Genomic DNA, 23,540 nt, shown 5'->3' on the forward strand with positions numbered 1-23,540 from the left:
TTCCAAGTTCCGAATTTTGAGTTCCTAGTTCCGAGTTCCGAGTTCCGAATTCCGAATTCCGACTTCCTAGTTCTCAGTTCCGAGTTCCAAGTTCTGAATTCCTAGTTCCTAGTTCCTAGTTCCTAGTTCCGAGTTCTGAGTTCTGAGTTCCGAGTTCCGAGTTCCGAGTTCCTAGTTCCGAATTCCTAGTTCCTAGTTCCGAATTCCTAGTTCCGAGTTCCTAGTTCCTAGTTCCTAGTTCCGAGTTCCTAGTTCCGAATTCCTAGTTCCGAGTTCCTAGTTCCTAGTTCCGAGTTCCGAGTTCCGAGTTCCAAGTTCCGAATCCCTAGTTCCAAGTTCCTAATTTTGAGTTCCTAGTTCCGAGTTCCGAGTTCCAAGTACCTAGTTCCGAATTCCGAGTTCCGAGTTCCGAGTTCCGAATTCCTAGTTCCTAGTTCCTAGTTCCGAGTTCCTAGTTCCGAGATCCTAGTTCCGTGTTCTGAGTTCCGAGTTCCGAGTTCCGAGTTCCAAGTTCCGAATTCCTAGTTCCGAGTACCTAGTTCCGAATTCCGAGTTCCTAGTTCCGAGTTCCCAGTTCTCGTAACTTCCTTCCGAGCTGTTTCTCCTCCCTTTCTTTCTTTCTTCCATCTTCGAGCACAGCCGGTGCTCACAAAAAAAATTCAAGAAATTCTAACAGTTAACGTGTTATTTTTTATTCTCTTCGGTATACACACAAACACGTCAATTGATGATGGTATCACTTACACAAGTCACCACAGTCGTTGGAAAGATTCTATTTTATTTTTCGTATACTTACCGCACAATAATAAAACACACATTACTCCACACCTTACGCTTGACGCAAATATTTGAAAAAATTCTAGTAATGTTGTATACTACTTTTCAATAAATTTACCGCACTATATGGCACAACACATCTCCAAAGAGAGTTCAAATTCGTACTGACAAAGAATGTCGAGCATTCTCAGCGCAGTATGAGAGCAAAAACACGTAAATGACACTATGGGTTACTTATGGACAGTGCCCGGATAAACGACGCTCTACTGTAATTTGATAGTGCAATAAACATCAAAATAATACAAAGAAGAACACGTGTATTTTACTAATTATTATACTTTTGTATTTTAATTTATCCGTTATCTACACACAATATGGCTAACCACGATGAAATAATTTAGTAATTGTATAGCAGATTTTACATCTAATTCGATTTTTTCACATCTTTCGAATCGCCCGCGCAGGGACCCCGCTTGAGCATTACCATCGTGCAGTTTTTCATAGCAGCCTTTGCGCCCGTGCCGGAAGCCGGTTTCGCCTGTTCAGGTAATGACTGACTCTCGCGGGAAGCTCTGATCGTTTCCTCCAAAGCCAACAGTCCCTTATCAATGATCCGATCCAGCTGGTAGTACTGTTTCTGTGCGAAGAAATCTTTCACCGCAACCACACAGCATGCCACTTGCTTCATCACGTATCCCAGCCTCTGCTTCAGGTGATATTCATTGGCCATGAACTGCGCTCGCTGAGTGGCAACGTTCAGCTGTACCCAGGCTTGGGACGTCGCCCGGCCAAGCGTTGAGTTGGCCAGGTTTAGCTGGGGCGATATTCCCGATTGGACGCTTTCGAGCACCTGCTTGTAGAGCCACTTCTTCTCGGGCGGGGGCGCCGGTCGTAGACAGTACCCTTTGCTGCTTAGCGGTCTCGGAACGCGGTTCAGTCTCACCACGGTGGTCTGGGCAGCAGCGATCGCCGTATCGCCCAGTAATCTTGACATTTTGTAACAATTTTGGGCTACCAATTTGGATCGAACGAGTTTCGCAAACTAATCGCGCGTACTAAACGTTGGCAAAGGTTACTACGATGTTGGGGGTTGTTGAGAGACGATGTTTAAATTTTCCAGTGCTTTTTGATTTGAAGACAGTTGATCTGTTTTCGGTGCACTTTCATACAAAAATGTATTAAATTGAATCCACTTTATTGTTCTGCATAGTTGGGGTAGTAACACCATCATTTTCGGTTTATTGTTATTGCCTTCTACATTGTTTTCAAAAGCGTAAGAATGAAAAAAAAAAACAAATAGAAAAACCTAACGTTGCAAAAAGTAAAACAAATGTAAACACTAAAGACTACCAAAATTTGTTATTCTACTTAAGAGCTACATGTTGAAGAATAGTTGTTATTGGTTATTGGATGCTGTTTCCCTCCTCTCTATGACTCACTGAATTATTAGATAGGTTCTCCAGAAGTGCTCAAAATTGAAAGCAAAATAAAACGCAGCAGAAACTAAAACAAGCGCACGTGCGCGCCCCTTCCTGTCCTCCCAAAAAAAAACGCCCTTAAATCAGCCAAAAAACTGCCTTTTGCTGGCCGAAACGATCAATTGCATCGACCATAGATAGCGAAAACAATAACGGAAACATGAAATTGGCCACCTTTGTAGAGTTTGTAGTAAGACGACGATGTTATGTACAGATGAAGCAAAAACGCTTGAACTAATCCTATTGTTGAATTGTTGTGTTACTGTGTTGGAGACATTAATCATGAATTAGTTGCTATTGTTGGTTGTTCTTCAATCCTAAGATACTCCTTGCCTGACTAAACCAAAAAAAAACAACCTATTAAAGTACCTTCTAAGTACCATTTTCATACTGCGTATAAAAGAATTACAGCTTACAGGACAATCGTAATATGTTATCTCTCTTTTAGGATTTTTTCCGTGGATGACCGCGCTCAAAAGTGTATTAAAAATGCCACAATCTGAAAAAGGTATGTGTAACGCTTTCCGAACAATATTAAAAATATTAAAAAAAAAACCCTTACTCAAATACCGGCAGAGACAGATGAAAAGCGCAAAAAGGAAACTTACTACTCAAAACTAATCGACATCCCAATAGGGAAATTATTTCACAATTCACACACAAACAGACAAACACACGGGATCGGTCGCGCCATTTTGCATTGTGTTTGTGAATTGTTTGTTGTAAGATTACCGTTCATTATAATTTCGCTTGTGTGTAACATGCATTAAGACTTGTAATACTTTTGTTGTTGGTTGTGTATTATCTATATCTCTGAGAGCCTGCGGAAAAGCATTAGGTATTGTTTTGTTTTGTTGTTGTTTTGTGTGTTAGAAAACCTGCCACGCTACTATACTACTTGAAAGGAAAACTATGAAAATTCCTACCGGAAACGTTCGACGAGTGCATCCGGTGCAGCATGGATTCGTTTGTAACGAATGCCACCATCACCGGAAGCACACGTTTGTGTGATAAAGTCGCACGCGAAACACGCACAGTAGAGCAGTCGGTGATGATATAGTACTGTACAAAGGATCGCCCCACTTCTGCACTAGCTACACTGACAGCTAGTGGATAAGTTTTCCCATTTTCCCTAGCTTTCATGGGATTCAGTTCCAGTTTTGCTCGTGTTTTAACTTATTTGGTTACAGAGATATCGAATGCTTCTACTACGTTTTTGTTTTTTTATCGCAACGATCACATTATGCTTACGCCTAAAGAAGAAGCTTCCCATCCTTCCGATTCGCTTATTACTGTGTAAACGGGTTTTCCCACATCATATTTTCCTCAGATTGTTACTTTCTTTTTTGAGTTTCTTTCTGCTTTTTTTACGGTGTAGAGAGATAGAGAGATAGTGCGCTCGTGCTGCGTGTGTAGCATGTGATTTTGCTTCTCCCATGTTGCGCCTTTTGCCAATATCTTAACTGTACAGGTCCTCTAGACGGTTAGTAGGAGTGTCTATGCGAGTGTAGGATGAAAACTGGCTAGTAAAGTTTTGCCGAAAGAACTTCCTGCCTGCGTGCTGTGTGTATACTATCAGTGGACACCACCAATGAAAAAAAACCCAATGGTACGCTTGTTTTTTTGTTGCAGAGCACGCGAAAAAGACGCTTTGCGTCGAGGAACTAACTGATCGTGAACCGCTAGCAGAAAGAAGTAGTTACTGTTTTGGCGTCTGCCGGCGCAGGGCGCCTTCTGCACAGCAACCTCAATCGACAAATATCAGCATCAAATCGTGCTCGTACATCGCTATTACCATCATAATGCTGAAGCCAAGCGTCAGTCCCAGGAACTGCAGCACAAATTCGGACGTTTTGCACCGTTCTTCCGCACCGTGGGATGATGTGAGCTCGGGAATCTAGGGGAGAGTAGAACAAACACGTATGTTATGTGGTATACTTTACTAAACCCACACCCAAACCCAGCATTACGTACCATATCAACTAGCGCAATGTACAGAAACATGCCAGCGGCTACGGCAAACACCCACGACGACGCTTCCGGCTGGTGGCCCACGATAATACCCAACACCATACCGAGCAGGCTGAGCAGCGAGGAGAGCAGATTGTAGTAGACGGCCTCCCGCGCCGACATGCCCGCTTTCAGCAGCACCGCAAAGTCCCCGAGCTCGTGGGGCAGCTCGTGGCAAAACACGGCAATCGCGGTGGAGAAGCCGCCGGCAATGTTGTTCGCGAACGCTGCCCCGATCGTCATGCCGTCGGTGAAGTTGTGCAGTCCGTCGCCCATCACCACCATCCAGGCGACGGCCGACAGCGACCCGGGCGGCGAGTGCACGTGTCCGTGCGTGTGCGAATGGCCGTGGTGTTTGGTTTCGTGCTCGCGCAGGATGATGGTATAGTTCTCCGGGCGCAGTTTCCCGCTCGCCGGCTCCGAAGACTTGCTGCCCTGGCGACCACCAGCACCGCCGCCAGCAGCACCTGTTTGATGGTGATTGTTCAGCTGCTCGCTCTCGATCGATCCCTCGTCCAGGTTGGTGGACACCGTGTTGTTATCGTTCGCTTCCTGTGCCGCGTGCTGGTGCGCATGGTGATTGTTCAGCCCGGCGTACTCGGAGGAACCGTGGTCCGCGTTCAGCTCACCGTTGTGATGATGGTTGGCACACTTGGCCAGCGCACTGTTGTGGTTTTCGTTCGTGCCCGAGCCCGTGTTGTGCTCGTGATGGTCGTCCTTCGTGTCCATCGCGATCTCGTCGTAGCAGTACGGGTAGGAGCTGTACTTGTGCTTGCACTGCTTCTCGCCCGCGCTCGCCGCGTGCAGCGAGGTCGATTCCGGATCGCGCATCACACGCACCCGCGACGGCGGCTTGTCCTTTTTCTGGCGCGTTTTGCACCACTCCGCGATCACGGTGAGGAACCGCTCCATGAAGTAGAAGAACACGATGCCGAGCACCGCCGCCAGTCCCTTGTACATCATCGCATCGTGCGCAGCCTTGGCGTTGCCCAGCGAGGACAGCATCGCATGCGGTAGGAGATGCAGCAGGGCATCGCCACACAGCGTGCCGATCGCGAGCGCCACCAGGAACTGCAGCACGTGGTGGTAGAAATGCTTATCCATGCACGGTATCACTGCCACGCCGAGCAGCCCGCACAAGCTCACGCCCAGTATCGTGAGGAACGAGTAGATCCAGACGGCCGCCTCGGACCCACCGTCGCCGTGATGGTGATGGTGATGATGGTGATGGTGATGGTGAGGATCGTTCTGGTCCAGCAGACTGCTCACCAGCAGCGGCGGAATGCTGTCCTCATCGAAGCAGCCGGACCGTTCCAGCGGCACGGTCGATAGCAGATGGCCCAGCAGCATCGGACACACGCTGTAAAGATCGCGATCGCCAAGCATCACGCTAGACTCAACCCGTGGAAGGATTGTGGTGCTGTTGTCACTACTCGCATTCATTTGCTTCTCCTCGGGCACCAGCACTCTTACGAGCAGTGGATCTTCGGTACTACTACTGCTGTTGTTGCTAGTGTTATTATTACTGCTATCACTGTTAGCGCTGCTGTTACTAATGCTAGTGTTTTGTATCTTATCATTCGTTAAAATAAGCTTTGCTCCTGATTTCTGATTTACACTGTCACCACCATCGACGGACGTACTGTCGGTCGGTTGGCTGTTGCTGCCTTCTTTTTCCGCCTCGTTACTACTTGTATCACTTTTAGTTGCATCCTCCCATTCCTGGGACCGTATCTTCGGTGGTGTAACGCGCCGTAGAAAATCATTGCTGCTAATGCACTGCAAAATTCAAATGGCAAATAGTACACAATATTAAGCTATTTTCTCTTGGAGTGAATTAACTCACATACTGCAACAGAACTTACCTTTAGAGAATCTACCTGCTGGGGCGTTGTTTCGGTTGGGTCCGATCCACTTCCGTCAATCGGTGCTGCGACTCCCGGTTGCACCAGCCGAATCATACCCAGCTGACGCACCATCCGCTCGAACCCTTGCACATCCATCGTCATCGATGCCGGATCACCGTATTCGGTGAAAATTTTCCTCATCGCCAGCTCCATCTTTCCCTTTATCAGTCGGTCGAACTCCGTCGGCGCTTCGCTAACACCTTCCGTGTGCACATCCTCTTCCTCTTCCTCGTGATGGTGGTGAGCATGGCGCCTCACTATTCGATGCACTGCGTCGTATGCGGCCACCACCGGCTCGTACTGCTGCTGATCGAGCAACGATCGCACGTTGCGTAACGTCCCCCGAGGGCCGGGCACGAGCTTCTCCGTACCATCGTCGGAGAAATGTTGCTTGCAGGGCAGATGATCCGCACAGAGCAGACAGACGACGCACACTGCCATCAAGTGACGGGCCATCGTGCTCCGTAAATTGACTGGTTCAGCTGCTCCTACGCTTTTTACGTACTTTCTCTGGGCTGGTTTTACTGTTATCCCCTTTTTTTAGAATTAACTTATTTTTGGGACTTTGGACCACTCCGCGTACACTAAAACACACACACTACTTAGAACGACGTTTTGGATCGCAATGTAGTTCTCTCTGCGATTTTGTAACAGAAATGTTGATGCACCACCCGCTGTGCACTAAATCTGTGATCTCCGAAACACTCCACTCCGTACCCTCCGAACACTGCTGCTGCTGCCGGGAGCTTTCAATTCCATTTATTGTCCTTAGAATACGCCTCTAAACTGTGAACAATCGGGGAAGAAAACAAACATAATTAGTACACACGCAATAAAATATAAATGTTTTCATTACAGCAAACGATAACATCCAACAATTCAATATCAACTGGTAAAACTTGAGGAAACAGTGCGAATCACAATATCCTGCCCTTTTATGGCTACGATCAACAACGTCCGAGTGAACCGACTTCGGTGGATGATCGATATCTTGCTCCCGGTATACAAATGAAACCAATTAATAATGACGAACACACCATTCCACCCCACGCAATGTAGTGATCAAAGAGACACAGGCAATCGTGCTATAAAGCAATCGATACACGAATAAACCATTATTTTTGAATAAGTAATGTAATGACAAATTTTGTTTGCAGTCACACTAAAGATACGCTCTCCTCGACACACAAACTAATGTAAAAATTAATCAACGATGTTGTCCCTTTTTCGAACACCAAAATTCGCTTTCCCTCTGGATATGATGCTAATTAAAGGGTTTTTCCTTGTACAAGTACACAATAATTTATCCATCCACTTCGAGTACCACCATGCTCGGAGAGCTCCAGCAACACACTAGAAACCGACGTAGACCCCCCGCACTGGAATATGACGGCCGATGATGATGGGGTCAGTCCTTTGTGTCCATGCTACCTTCGCACGGTGGTCGGAAAGAAAGGGGGATCGCCTTTATTTTTGGACCTCACCGCTCCCCGACGCGTTACATTCAACAACTCAATAACCTTGACAGTGAGAAGGGAAAGAAGAAACCGCGCTGTTGAGAGCCTTTCTCAAGGAAAGGATATCGCAGTTCCTCCACCCCTTGGGAAGGAGCTCGGTGTTGCGTGTTGAAAATGAAACAACCTGAGTGAAAGAGGGATATCTGTGTATGTTATGTGTGGGCGGATGTGGTGGTGAATGGATTAGCAAGGAAAGAGGAAGGTTGGAGAAATTTGTTTGATCAAACTTGCTCAAACTGTTGTTTATCGTCGTGAACCACCACACACACACACACGCACACACTCATCGTAAACGCGGGACCACCAACAGCACGTTGTTGTAAATCCATGCTGGAGACGACATAAGGGCGGCTATGTAAAGCGAAATTATTGGCAGTTTGACCCTGAAGGGCGACCGGTTGAGAGGAAAATAGCATTTGTTTGGCGAAATGCCGTAATTGCTTCGCTTAATTTCGTACTTTTCGATACGCCAAAAGGCTGATTTGGTGATTTTATGGGCGATGCCTGTCATGGGTGTCGAACACTGCAGAGCAAACGGTAATATTGAATTTAATAAACATCTAGTTTGGTTTTTGGCTTCTACACATAATTATTTGATCTATATAATCGCAGAAAAAAAGCTGTTTTAAACATGCAACATTTTTTCCCAGATTTAGGATTTTTTTAAATCGAAATTCTGAAGTTATGAAATTCAATATAATTAACTAACTGATTAACTATAATAATAGAACATGATGTCACCCCATTCACTATCTCCTTGCACTTCCTGTGCGCAAACTCAATCCACTTCAAAACTCCACTCACTGGAAAGCTTTTTTATGCCATCGCCCGCCCCAGACTTACACTCACACCCAGCACTGTACCGCGTTCTACTGCGCTAACGCCGGCCGTTGCCGTCCGTTTTTATAATGGCAACACAGCTCAAGAACGGATCCCCAAGGCGGCAAAAGGCACGAGAAACGCAGCCGTTGCAACAACAATATAGCGAACTAACGAAACGGACGGGAGAATCCACGCACACACACACACACACACACACAGGCAATTGGGAACGAGAACCTAAAACTGGCACTGCAAGCAAATTCTTGGCCGTTTAACGACGCGAAGCAGTCCCACCAAGCCATCCACTCAACGGTTTGCTGTAAACGCTACTTCTTTTTCTTCGAATCGGATGTTTCGCTGAGGTACATAAAAAAGGCACCGCGCCGTTTTGCCATTCCTGACGCACATCAGACACGCAGCAGCTATGCGACTCTCCTTGTGCGTCGGCTCAAAATGTTGACCAATCAGCGCAATCCAACTGGCACACCGTGCACAGTGAAGGACGGAAAAGAGGAACAAATAACACGAACACACGAACACGCAGTGGGAACGAGCATATGCTGTGCCCAACGGACTGTTTAAAAAAAAGGGCAATGAACACACAACGCCGCTAAAACAAAAACCGAATGGCCGTTTTTTCGTGTGATGATGATGATGAGGAGCTTCTTCATTTTGGAGATGATGGTTTTAGAGGTTTTTGTCACGTGTTTAAAATCAAATCCCAACAACCGGCGCGAACACGTAAAAGGGCAGCGTCTTTTCGTGAAAGAAAAGGTATTTTGAACAATATTTTGAAATTTATTGCATTGTTTAATAAACTAGAATTTTTAAAATGAACATAATATATTTGTCCTTAACGCGCTCCAGAGTGATTCGTGTGATGGTGCTGTCCGTCAGAGCTTTAAATGAGCTTTAAATCAAGGAACCGCTTTTCGACTAAGCTTCCCACGCAAACAAAAAACATTTCGTACATTAAAAAAAAACTCGGAAGCGACACAGAAACGAAGTAAAAAAAGGAAATAATCTAACGAATATTATTCATATACTATGGACATGTTTATATGCTGATTTTCTACCTCTTCTTGCAAACAAATTCGAATCTCAAACCAGAATTGCCTCAAACGGGAATGTAAGAGCGGAAACGCATGTTAGTTAGGTTAAGTCTTTCGGTTTCAAAATAATTATACAAAAAAAAACCGTGAGTTGTAATTTGAGCAATAAATCGCAAAAAAGAAGTTGCCAAATTCCACAGAACTCCATAAGATTTAAAATCACAGCAGGGGAGCGACCAAAACAGGAAACCATGCTGTGCAACATATTTCCTTTTGAGCCCTACATTCTTATTCCCAACATGGCAAAAAGGCCTCTGAAGTGGTTGAATAAAGGGTCGAGAAGATTAGAATTTACACCTTGTGAGGGGCCAACTTGCGTAGGTACACATTTCGTAATAAAAAAATATAAATACCTCAATCAGAAACACATTCCATGAGCGTATAATAAACCAAAAGCACGAAATTATTCCTCGCCATGCCTCCCCTTGTGCGTGCATCGGGTTACCACGTTTGTGTGTGTGTTTTATCATTTTAATGTACAATCAACAACCGCAGGAACAGAGGAACGCAAAACGTTTACTACGCGCAACACGCTACCTCATTCCGTGCCGTAGCGCCAATTAACAAACATTAATCCTGATTTCGTGCATGATTTATTGACTTCACGACGTTGGCTGCAGAAGGTCGCCAACGATAAGGCGGTCCGCCCCACCCGAAAACCCCAATCAGTTGTGGCAAGCACAAGCACAGTAGGTAAAGGTAGGCTCTAAATAAAACAACTCCTCGTATCAATATGACGACAAACGGTAACAGCATAAGATTTCGGCGGGGAGACGACACATCGCCTTGTGAATTCTCTCATTTCTATGTACAGCGTCGTGTCGAGCATGAAGAAGCGTGCTCGAAATTTACTTCCACGGACACACACACAGACACGGATATGTTGATGAGTCGGGAAAGATACTGCAACAGCACCGAGTGTGTGTCCTTATTACGACGCTATTATTTATGCAATCCTTGTCGGGCGTTGTGCAATTCCAAAGCCACCAGTCCCCGTCGCTACACATAACGCATCACACACCCTGATGATTACGTTTTCGGTGCCGCATTGCTGACTGTGCAAATCATTAAACGTTCGAGACTGACTGCTGACTCATACGCACCATCGAATGTGCGTCTGTTAGTTGTTTCTAAGCAATTTGTTACAGAACCACTCTATTGAAAGTACCATCAGCCAGTTACACGGCGGCGCACAGTTTGGTTGACGGAACCGAGCCGCGAACACAAGCGATCGAGAGCCCGCTCGGATGGGCTGCCGGCTTTGAAACCGGACGACGCATTGAAAGTAGCACATGCCGATATGCGTAAAGAAGCAACATGCGTCATATGTGCCGTCACTTTCTACATGCGCTGGGCCGAAGAATGTAGGCCTCTGTGTCCCGTCATTTGCAATTGATAACAAACTTGTACGAGAGTGTCGTCGCACTTACGGCGGCTGTGTGTGTGTGTTATCGGCTGGGCAAAAATAAAAACAAACACACTATACTTCACACCACTGACAACAAGTATTACCACTCACGAGTCCACTACAAACCCAACTACCCTAAAGGGCGGATAATGTGAGTTGTATACCACTAAGCGACGATGCACCCGAAACCCATCGCAAACACGCAGACGGGAAATGAAGGGGCCCCATGGGGCTGTGCACGACGCGCCACGTTGAAAAGGTGCATCCAACCGTGACCGTGGGCCGGGTGTGGGTGGTGAATTCGCCAAACACTACTTCACTCCACTCCACTCCACCAGGCTTCAAACACAATTGGAACAATTGGCGTGGTGGCGCAAGGCGCAGAACGCGACGGCACCACACAACGTGGCGCTTTAATTCATCTATCACATAACTACATTAGCGCTGGGACAATTTGCTCCCCTGCCCCTTGGATTTAGAACGGCCGGCAGTGACACGTGTCACCACCACCATTCAACCAACCATATGCAATCTGTAAAGCGTGATCCCCACGATCATCTGCGCCCCGTTTACCACCTCCTCTTCCTTTCACCCATTGGTTTCGTTTAATTTGTTATTCCGCGAAAAATGAGCCGTTGTTTCGCGTTCAATTTCGCACCAACACGCAACGGTTCCCCCTGCACTTATCTGGCGCGTCTAATGTCCGATTTCGAGTATAGCAAATTTGTCCAAAGCCCCCCAACCGCAGCAATTGACCGATCGTTGGCCTTGCACGGTAACTTGAATCCATTCTGAAAACACGCACGTGCCTAAAAAAGGAGATCTACATATGCGCGCGCGCCTCAAAACTCAATTCTAATGACGCACGGGCGGACAGCTTTTAATATAAGGTCCGTTCGGGGGGTCCGGTTGATCCGAGACTACCTGATCTGGGTGGGAAATTTTGAGATCAGCGACATTTTAAGGCATACGATCCGGTGGATGCCGCAGTGCTGAGGTTGTTATAGTTATAGATGGAGCGGACCTCATGTTCGGACACGCGCAAGCAATGTAGATCCCTGGCATGTGGCGCGGTGCCCTTTTCTCGGCGCTCCCTTTCCATCAATTCATGCAAATTTGGTCTGGTACGAGACATCCAATGAGGTATATATTGAGCGCCCAGTGGTAGCAATAGATCTGGAAATTGAACACAATTTAGCAACTGATAGACAACTGATAGACGACTTACTTCCAACAATCTTACCATTTGCCCGTCCAGTTCTTTTTTTGTTGGCAATTAACTAGCCGCCGGTTCACAAGATCACGTGACAATATTGCCATATTAAAGAAAAGCAATCAAACGTTCCCCCAAAGCTTCGTCCCGTATCGGCATGTTCGTGGATGAATAACTGAAACCCTCGTAGCAATTAGCAGCAATTAGTATACGGGTGAAATAACATGACCCAACATAGTCCAACCGGCGGCTTCGCTTCTTTTTGGAAGCGTCCGAGAAATGGGCTGCCGAACCTCAATGGTCTGCCGAAAGCTTTGGGCCTAAGGTCACTGACACTGTTGGCCGGTGCGTGTCTGAGACTGGGGTAAAACGAGCGCCAAGGACGTCCATGAGCTACACACAGTCCAATCAGGTCCATCGTGTCCGGTGGGTCCGAATTCGGACTCCAACCACACCACCCCGTCTGCTTAATTGATATCAACAAGTCTTAATTCAAACGCGTGCAATCGGCGTGCCCTATAGTACGCCGTTTCGTGTATCTGCTGCAAAGGTCCGGGAGCTCGGGCGCCAGTCGGACGACACGACAAAACGACTATTTCCGTCGGCGCACATAATGTGCCTGTTGCGATAACGGAGAGACAAGGTGGACGGTGTGTGTGTGTGTGTGCTGGTGTGCCATCAATACAATGGATAGCGCGATGGGAAGAGTGGGTTCCAATCTCACAGCCAATCTTTCTCCCGCTCCAATACGGTACACGGATGATAAGGGACAATGGCGTGCTGGGACGCTTTTGGGGAAATTCGGTACACCGGATGTAACCGGATTTATTTCCACCCGACCGAAACAGCTGCTCCATCCAGCTTTATCTTTTAGGGCCCGTATTGCTGTGGTGTTGTCGTTCCTTCCCGCTTGTCGTCTTACTGTCACGCAATGTAGGTTCGGTGCTTACGGCAAGGTCTGTAACGATCCGTTCCTTTCCTTTTCATGGCTTGCTGCTGCTCCTGCACATCAGGTTTTCATCGGATTTTCCTTTGCCATAGGGATTTTGGTTGGCGAGCTTGCAGCTGGCTTGACACATGTGCGATATCGTGTTGATATGGGTTTAACCGCGAGAGCAAGGGTTGCTTCCCCGGGTTCCCATTTTTCTGTGTACCACTCCACCATCGGCAAAATGGTCCTGTGTGCGCCGTTCCAACCAAATTGCACAAATGTGTCTTTGTTGGTGTGTGTGTGCAATTGTTTGATCGATTTCAACGATTCCGCAGGTTGATGATACAGGTGAGCGCTATAATTTTGTAGGCCATTCCATTCCGCAACGCAGCCCCATCCTTCTTCGCCCATAATTTGCATTCGGCGCGTCCCGGGCAATGACGGAGCGAAATAAAAACGGAAATATTAGTGCTAAAAACAGGAAAAAACAAACTAGAGCAAGAGAGAGACAGAGAAAAAAACAGCATAATTTCAACACCAACCCACACTCTTATCAGCTATCAGCTGCTGAACTGTAAACAAAATAAGACGAAACAAACGCAAGATACGGATAGGAGATAGGGCAAATGGTGGGCGGGGGAGAAAAAGGGCAAACGGTGCAACATTATGCCACCGATGGCACGTGCTTCCGCCCTATCGTCTCCCTCTCCCTCTCTCTCGAACCCTTCGTGTCTGTGCCCGTGCGTGGTGCAATATTTGTTTGGCACATGAACTTGAAAAAAAGCGCGTAACGGGAGACCCGAGGGGTAAAAGTGGCAGGGAGGCGATAAAAAAATAATGTCCTAGTCCTTAATTTGACCATGAAAATCAATAAATAAACAAGTCAACATATTTATTATATCTCGATTGGGCGTCGTCGGGCGAAGGGATAAACAAAGCGTGACGTGGGGATGATGTTTACCAGTGTCCCATCGCAAGTTGTTGTGACGTATATTAACGACCATGTGTACGACCGCCTACCCGGGTAAGTTTTGAATCTTCATTCCAAAATAACTTTGGATTAAGAAGTCGTAGCGACTTCACATTTTAAAAATGCCTCACAAAAGGAGCTTTCTCATTTGCATGAAATCTGGCGTATAGGTACAGAATATTGTTTGTCAAAATATCAGTGTAAAATTTGAATTTTAAAGTTAATTAGCTTTTCCAGTTAACTGTTATCGCTTGTCGTAATGAACATAGTAATTAATACAATATAAAATGCGGTGGGTAATGTAAAAAAATGGTGAAATGCGCGCATAGTAATTAATACAATATAAAATGCGCTATAAAAAATTTTATATTAAATACTTCTTATCCTGCTTCTATTTGGCGTAACGTCCTACGCGACCATGCTGATCTATGCAAGCTTTCGAGACTGATTCAGTAGTATCACGTAGCCAGATAGTCAGTGCTTGCTACGGAGAGAAGGCGCCATTCTAGGCTTGAACCCATGACAGGCATGTAATTGAGTCGTTCGAGTTCACGACTGTACCCAATATTTATATATACCGCCAATTAATAATCATATATAGATAGTTTTACATAAATTTAATTTATATTAATATAAACTTAACATAAAAATAATGAAAGTAAGTAGCTTTTCAAAAAAATGTTTAAGAGAAACGTACCTAAAAAAAGAAAATATCATAAACATTCACTCCAAAGTTACAGTCTGGCCGGCTGCGGTTGAAGTTCTTTATAGACAAAAAATATTGATGGATTTTTTTTTTAAATTCAAATTTTACACTGATATGTTAGAAAACATTATTATGAACCTAAATTATAGGTTTCATGCAAATCGAACACGAAATTCAAAAGTTAAAACCGTATAACTACGGAAAACATTATTCTTCCATACAAGATATAGGGCCCACACGGGTAGGCGGTTGTAGGCTTACGTAGAGTTTTTTGGTCGTACAAATGACTATTAAGGGCGTTCAGCGCAAAGAATACATCTAGTCTAGTATTTGCGCCATTAATATAAACAATGTTACACAAAATATATAAGCATTCGTACACTGTACCAGAGTATTGGATAAGCAGTGTATTAAGCGCCCCGAATAAATGTATTTAAATTTGCATCTGCTTTCCCTTACGACCAGCACAAGTTGTGGGTTTATATCTGATTAAAACCGGTCGTTAAAGGAAAATAAAAAGCGTTGACCTTCAGATCCAGTTGTATGATCAACAACCAACCATTGGGTCAAAGCTCGAATCAGTCGACTTAATGTTACTGTGGCGCCCACGTAGAGCATTTTTAAATTTCATTCAAGAAAATTACTATTATTAACCACATTAATTCCTCAGCATAAAAAATCCTTTCCTTCCAGATGAATGTCCGGTTGGTGAACAAAACTGTCATATTCGTTTATGACCAATCTATCAGCGAAGAAGGTGAAGAGTGTGTGTACATTCCGCAGCCCACACATGAGCGTGCTGGTGCAGTCGGTTCTGTCCTTTTAATGCGAATTTAAGCGGTACCAGCAGACAACCCACCACCATCACGAAGGTTGAATGTATTTCGCGCACGCAGATTGGAAAGAGCTCAAGGTAATCATCACTATCCACCACCATCACGACCCCCCCCCCCCCCCAACACCATACCCTGCTGATAGGCACCAACCACAAGAGACATTTGGCCGCAATGCTTGTCCCATCCCCTCTATCAAACCCATCAACCCATCATTCATCCGCACGACCTGGCCATCCGCCGTGACAAGTTTAAAACCGATGCGTATCGATGCGTGTGTTGGGTACGCGCGAACGTATGTATGCGGAATGACTGCAAATGCTCTCCACCCAAATATGGTTCGGAATAATGAGTCTTTTTTTACTGTTTTCACTGTAAATCACAGCAGTGTGTAATTCAATCAGCGTGACACTTGCGATGCAAATTCAACAGGTAACATGCGTTTTTTTCGTATCAGTTGTTTGTAAGCTTTCCCTTAGCCTACTTATCGATTACAAGGCTCGCATGGTTGACCTTTGTTATCCTAGTCCAACGGGCGTTCAAACGAACAAAGTGGTTCGATTGTTTGGAGAAAAAATAAAAATAAAAATAATATAATTACGAAGCAAATGGACAGCTTTTGGCTGCCTGTTAGTGACCTGCACATTCGCAAAGAGGCAAACCCTGTACTCTAATTTATTAAGCGCTCTACACAGCAAATTTTCCATCCTGCTTCAGTAAAGTTTTTTACTGAAACGGTTCAGTAATAGAATATTTTACTGATTTTCAGCATAAATGTCATTTTTTTAGTGATTTTCAGTAAAACTATTTACTGAATGCATTTCAGTAATACACATATTACTGAAAATCAGTAAAATAAGTGTCAAATTAGTCGTTTCACTGGATATCAGTAAAACAAATTACTGAAAATGCAGCAATTCATTCTGTCAAATCGACCTGTTAGTCACATCATCAAAACAAAACAATGCGGTACCTACTTGCTCGTGATGTGCAAAAAGTTGATTTTGTAGGCGCTTACAGGCACCCTGGTGAAATTTCAGGTGATATTTCGGATTACGGGATTCATTTAGAACAATTGGCAGCCGTGTTGGTGTGTAAAATGTTTGCTACAATCCACTGTGCTTGCTGAAATTGTGTGGTGTCTGTGAGCGCTTACTGAACCATCTACACTTGCGGCGGCAAAATACAGTATAAAAACTGTATAAAACAACACAAAACATGTATGAACATGAATTGAGGAACTGGGAATCTCTGCGCATCAGTAAAAGCTCAATTTAAAAGAAATATTTCGTCATTTTGAATCGCTACCAACTACTGAAAAATTAGTAATATGAGAATGACTTTACTGGGATTTCAGTAAACGAGCTGTCATTTTGGTGAACACCGGACATTACTGAATGATTCAGTAAACATTCTTTTTACTGAAAGGATTACTGAAACTTCAGTTAAAAAAAAATCAGTAAAATTTTACAGAAGTTCAGTAAAACAAGTTTTCTGTGTAGTCTCATTCGCCCGAACGAACATCAAACTATGTTTAAAGATATTTTTAGAATATGCTAATGATCTTTTTTCTAGTTTATAGTAAAAAAACGAATGTATAAATAATACTTATTAACTGATATTCCGATCTATTATAACCAAGAATTTGATAATTACACACAATTTTCTTCGGACCCAATGTCCATCGTCAAGGTGCCGAAGACCAAAGTTTACCTAAAACAACCTGAAACAACCGGATGGACATTTCCTGTCCCTAATCAATTAACGTTTTAAGTGTCTATTTTGGGTCCATTTCGCACCAGCCAAAGTCTGATCGATTTAAAGGATCAATACGTTGGCCGACGTGCATGTAAAAGAAACATTAATTACAATTCTTTGTAAATAGATCGAAAAGGAGGACTTTTTTTCTTAAGAATACTTAAATTTGACTTTTTCAATGGGTAATGCATTTTTTATATTTAAAAAAACGAAGATTTCAGCATTTTATAATACACTAGGACAAATAAAGCTTCTTTGCCGTATTTAAAGTATCTGTTGTAGTAATAAAAGAGCGGCAACGATGCTGACCAACCCCGCGCAACTTTTACTAATAACACCGGAAGCTTCCTATTAGCCCCTTTTTGTACTAAAACTTTATCAACCATAACAAAACGACGCTCTCCGTACACTGTTGTTGAAAGGGGCAAAGCGGAAACAACTGCAGCCACCACCTGTGCACGCGGCCACTTCCTTCAGAGAGTGAAAGAGAAAGTGCAAGAGCGGGAGCTTCTACTACCTAGCGTGGGGTGGATAATTTATGGATGCAATTACCCCGACCGAGCAGAGTTTATGCAATTTTTGCATACACGCAGGATGCTTTCCCTGGAAGCGATTTTCTTATTGGTTCATCATGAAACGTGTTGTTCCTTGTGTGAAGTACAGGACATTATTAATGTGCCAATAACGTACGATTAAAATATGCAAATGCACCAAAAATCCAGGTCCATCGAAGCAAGCGAGTGTGTCTGTGTGTGCGTGCATGAAGAATCATCGTTTCTGATCCCGATGATCAGCAGAGGATCGAAGTAACGGGCAGAAGGGCAGCATCGAAAATAGAGTGACACGAATTTAGCACGAACCACACATAAACACACACTCACAGGCACGCAACACACATTCGAAATTCCAACGCACTAGCATAGAACGGAGCACGTTGCGGAGGGAAGGTTTTCGGAAAATACACACAGCAGCAACACACAAATATAACTTTTTTAGCGGGGGTGGTGGGTGGGTTATTTTCTTCGCTCTCGCGCACTAAAAAAAACTATCGTGTGCTTGATGGTAGGTAGCAGATGATTGAATTTAGAAAGATTTAACACAATTCAATCCTATGGAAAAGCCCAAAAATGATGACGAGATGATGATGTTTGTTCATTACTTTTCCATCCAAGTGAACACCACACCGCTAGTTTGGCTTGCTTTGATAGCTTTTGCTTTTTCTGACACATTTTTTCACAATATTCGCCTTTTCTTTACCAATTGGCTGTGTTCAAGCTCCAATTGGAACTGACCTTATTTAATGCAAACAATAATCTTTTCAATTAAACCTCCTCAGTGCCGCTTGACCACTTAACGAAGATGGATCACGGGTTTTGTCGCGCTTAACAAAAAAGAAAACGATGCAAAAACTAAACACTTTCCCACGCAAAAGCCACGGGCCGCGCATGAAAGCAAAAGTTGCAACCATTTTTAGTGCTGCTGCCGTCCAATATGGATCCCGGTGGTGCTGAATTCCCTCTACACCCCGCATGGGATTGTAGTGGCCGTGTCCTAGTGTTTCTTCTTGCTTTCACTTTCACTTGCGGGCTGGTGGCGCGGTGACCCCGACAAATCAATCACAAATTATTACTTCACTTGCTCACACAGCTGTCGCGGCGGCGGTACATTTTCCCGCACAGCACGCACAATTCTGACCGCCCGGTGAAATTATGCACTTTTGCACCAGTCAGAGGCGAAACTTTACACGCACACACACACGCGCGCACCGCCGTATCCGTACCTCGGAACATGGGCTGTGCGGTTAGTGGTGCGCTTTTCTGCGTTGCGTTCGCGCCCTTTCTCCCAATCTTGCGTCACTTGAGGTGCAATTCTTCTTTCCTCCGCGCACACTAGACAAAATAAAGCATCAACGCAACAGAAGAAAATGCAGAGCGTGCACAGACGAGACGATGCATACACGCACACGCATATGCACACACACACAAACACACATACACAATGCAATTACACTTGGTGAGCGTTCTTGCGCGGTTTTCGCTGGCAAATGAAGACACGGCGGCCAAAGCGCCGCAGCGCACGACAGTGAAGCGAAATTACACTTTTAATCATTTCCCGTTTGCAAATGCGCCAAATGCCCGAAGAAGCACCAACAACGACACAGACTCCATTTTTAGCCGACGGAAAACAACGTGGTTTGCTCCATCTTTAATGCGCTCTACTCACTGCTGCCGCCGCTGCTGACTGTGTGCGGTGGTACCGCTACAACACGCTGCCGAAAATGACACGCACGTACGCAATTTTTGGACAGCGAAGGGCTAGAATACTTTAAGAATACGGGCGAGCAACAGACAACCACCCTGCAGCTCCACTTTTAACACGTCATTTTCTTATCGGAGTTTTTTTTTGTGTTGTACGACACACACCAGCAGCACCGGGGACACGGGCAACACCACGAGGCCACACACCGCCGTACCAGAGCGCTAGCGCGTGAAGGTGCGAACGGATGTGAGCGCGATAGAAGTCGAGGGGGACCGGGGCGAAGGTGTATGAAAAAAATGACGGACCAAAGCGATTTAGCGCCACACGATCGGCGGATGATGCTTACTTGCACTTTTGTTTCACGCGCACACGAACTTCTTCTTCCGCTTGCGGCCAGCCACCTGCGCGGAATGTGTTTTCTGCAGCGGCAACAATATTTACATCCCACTCCGCGGCCGCAAAACCAATTGTTCACCGTTCGATTACGATTACGTGTGTGTGCGTGTGTGAGTGAGCTGCTCGCGAAGGTAGGGAGACGTTTGACAGCCGCTGTCATTGCCCGGTGAAAATTCGGCACAAGTTCATTTGTTTTATAACTCCAGTGAAAATGTTCTTGTAATTTAACGTCAACCAACGAATGAAAATTTCCGTTAAAAGTTCATAAATATTTACAGCATGTTCTGATAAAACTTTTCATTATTCACACTGAATAAAACACGACTTGCTCAGCGACTTGCGCGGTAAACCCCAAAATAAAATCAGGTTTACTTGCGCTACTCTTTCATAGATGGCGCAATTGTGTAACTTTGAGCGAGGCAAAATAGCTGCCTCTCACTCAAGGTGTATATATTTAGAAGGTTGATTTTTATAGCTTTTTCTGGGCGCCATATTGTGGGGAGACCTGTCAATGTTTGTTTACAAGCTCGCATGGTTCGCCCAAAACAAGAAGAAACAAGCAGCCGATGAATAGTTTCGGTTCAGTTCATTTTAATTAACTTGTGATTTTATTTATCCATCATTCGACCTAATCGATCACATGAACGACGATTTTCCGTTGAAATAGGTTAAAATTTCGCCAGCTTATCACGTAGCCTGTGTTAAAACCGCTTTGCGGCTTGAGCTGCTGCAAGAGTTTCCGAAACTGCTCATGGTCTCGCACCTTCGTCTACTACAGCTACCTAGTTCGATTTGGCCACCGAACGTATCTGTTGACCCAACTTAAGGACCAGAACGATTTTCCAGCCACAAAGCCATTATCCGCAAGTAGCTTCCGTGTTAATATTTCAGTTCATCAGTCGTTCTTTCTTCTCTTTTAGCTCTCCAACGGTTTCGTCTGTTTTTCTACAAATGAACTATATATTTCCCATCTTTAAAGGTTTTATGTAATTTCCTGGTTAAAGCTTAAGCATCCACCAATATTGTTATCGTCATTGCATGGTTACGTAGAAGCAGTTTTATACTGCTAATGTATTTTTACCCGGTAGTGATTGAAGACCAGTGGCGCTGCAGATTGGTATCCTACATTGTGATATTTCGGTTGGTGGTGTGAAAACAGTGATCTCCTTCCGGTGAGTGGTTTCTATCTCGCTTAAATCGACAGATAGTTCCTTTTATTTGTTCTTTCAAGTTTTTTCTTTACTTCTTTACAGATAAAAACGTGCAGTGAAAAAAACGCTTTATTATACGCAGAAACACATTCTTTCTTGAGCGTAGAGTATATACAGATAATGAGAGGGATGTAATGGTATATCAGAACACAAACTCGATCGACCGAAAGCAATAGTCATAAACACACAAATGGTAGCCAAATAGTACAAAAAGAAGTAAACGGAAACTTCCGTTCAGGAAAGAATAATTGGAGATGATATAATTCTCAAAAGAAATCAATGCATTTGTGCTTATTCCGCGCACCCGATCGACGTGAGTTTAAATTTCCATTATATATTTTTATAACCCTTCATCACCCCCCAAACAAAGACGAAACATATACTTACAGTATTTATATCTCAGAAGTGAAAGTAATGAATTGTAGACATAAACATTTGGTTTTAGAATTCGATCTGATTCGAAAAAATAATTTATTTGTAGTATTGTTACCTTTCAATTTGAGTTCGTTCACAAAACAGGTCAATACCTGTTTTTTGAATTTAATAAATCCTACGTTTGAAATCTAATGTATAGCTACAAGTTCAGCACTTTATGATTAACATGTATCATATCACAATGGTCAGACTAGAAAGGTAGCTTGTACTTATTTTGTTCGTTTTCGTTGTATATAGTTCATTATAAGAATCTTGCGGCATTTTACTCCGCCTACAGCAATATCCAGTTTGATGAAATTTTACTTTTAATAGACTATATTTAAATGATAACTACCTCCGTACCCGTGTTATAATACCACAATCGAAAGCTACTTTGGAAGGTTAGCGAAATTCTACCAACACGTTGGAATAATATTAACCGTTCGGAGCCGATGACAGCGTTACAAATATTCTAAAATGAATAATACAGATCGACATCTTTACGTGTGACTTAGGTTAGTGTAATGTCTTTGGTGTGATATAGTTCAGTTTGTATAGTATGTTTCTCTGCACTCTGTACATATCTATACATATAGACTTTGACATTATTTCCGCCTGTGCTCTTCTTTCTTCTCTGCGAGGTGATGTTGGCTTATAAAGTCTTCACAGATTACTGTATGACACAACCAGATAGCCATTTCTTACTTGTATTGTAGTCACACACGTCCGGGCTTTTTGGAGCCAGCGCGTGTATCGTATATACCTTCAGACCGGCTCTAAATTTTGTTATTATTTTTAGTGCTGTATTAAGTTGCACTTAATACTATATTTTGTCTATACTTAATACCAAAATATAAATGCCAACGGCATTACACTAACTTCGGTGATACGTTTTGAGGTCACACTATATCAAATAGTTTAGAAAGTTTGTAAAGATTCCAGCAGCTCCAGCCGGTTCCGATTACTCCACCAGCTAGGGACTACCACAGTATTTTAGCACAGGATCTTTTAAATTAATGAGTTTTGTAATCTATTAATAAAATATCACAGTTTGTTCCAATAAAGCTATCAAGAATGATGCCATTCAAAATAATAAGTTAACATAAATAATATCAAAAAACAGAACTAAGTAACAGTTAACAAAACTAAAATCAAAGTTACAAGAACAAAAATAAATAAATAAATAAATAAAATGAGCAACAGTTTGCAATGCATACAACGACTAATTCACTATTCTTCTAAATTTTTTAGCCGCTTGTCTTTCCATTGGTGTCTTTCTTTTTTTGTTCCTTCGAATTTCCTCTTTTTTTATATTGAGGAATCTCATTCTCATGATTATTCTAAGTTTAGCAAATGTTTTTAGAATTTCTATTGGGAAATCAGGGAAATGTGTTTGGAGGAGGTCTGTAAATGTATTTACAATTCGTTTACTTTGAATTAGTTTTCCATCCTTGTGAGTTCTTTGAAAAATTTCCTCCATTTTCAATCCTTGGTCAAGGAAGCTAGCGGATGGCTTGTATAAACCTCCAGCCGATATGTGTTCAACATAAGACTGTGGTTGACTGTAGCAATGGTCCTCTGTCAAATTACACGTATATTGTCCTAAATATGGATATTTATCCCTAAATTTTAGACCAATATAGCCTATTATATATTCAAGGCCATCCTTCTCCTGTTCATTTAAAATAAACAGTGAGTCAAAATTTGTTGCGCTAAACTCATCGTCTGCGTCTGTCGCATCAAAATCCAGAAGGGAAGGAACAATCTCAGCTTCATGAAATATGGTAGCTGATACGTAGTGTTCTTGACTAACGCATA

The 23,540-nt window shown here is 43.7% G+C and overlaps 1 protein-coding gene across 4 annotated transcripts; it reads right to left on the bottom strand.

The window, feature by feature from the left end:
* Positions 1-1,955: 1,955 nt before the first annotated feature.
* LOC120898827 (zinc transporter foi) lies at positions 1,956-20,205 on the bottom strand. 4 transcript variants are annotated; one of them, XM_040305215.1, is made up of 4 exons: positions 20,048-20,205; positions 6,131-6,958; positions 4,230-6,044; positions 1,956-4,152 (listed from the first exon to the last, which is right to left on the bottom strand). In XM_040305215.1, the coding sequence occupies exons 2-4, from the start codon at positions 6,626-6,628 to the stop codon at positions 4,003-4,005; spliced, it is 2,463 nt and encodes an 820-aa protein (XP_040161149.1). In that variant the 5' UTR covers positions 6,629-6,958; positions 20,048-20,205; the 3' UTR covers positions 1,956-4,002. The 4 variants fall into 4 exon arrangements, with proteins under 4 accessions (XP_040161149.1, XP_040161169.1, XP_040161158.1 ...); XM_040305235.1 differs by lacking the exon at positions 20,048-20,205 and adding an exon at positions 19,666-19,974; XM_040305224.1 differs by lacking the exon at positions 20,048-20,205 and adding an exon at positions 11,054-11,157.
* Positions 20,206-23,540: the final 3,335 nt, after the last annotated feature.

This window comes from Anopheles arabiensis, chromosome 2 (assembly GCF_016920715.1).
Source record: "Anopheles arabiensis isolate DONGOLA chromosome 2, AaraD3, whole genome shotgun sequence".
Taxonomy (NCBI): Eukaryota; Metazoa; Arthropoda; class Insecta; order Diptera; family Culicidae; genus Anopheles; species Anopheles arabiensis.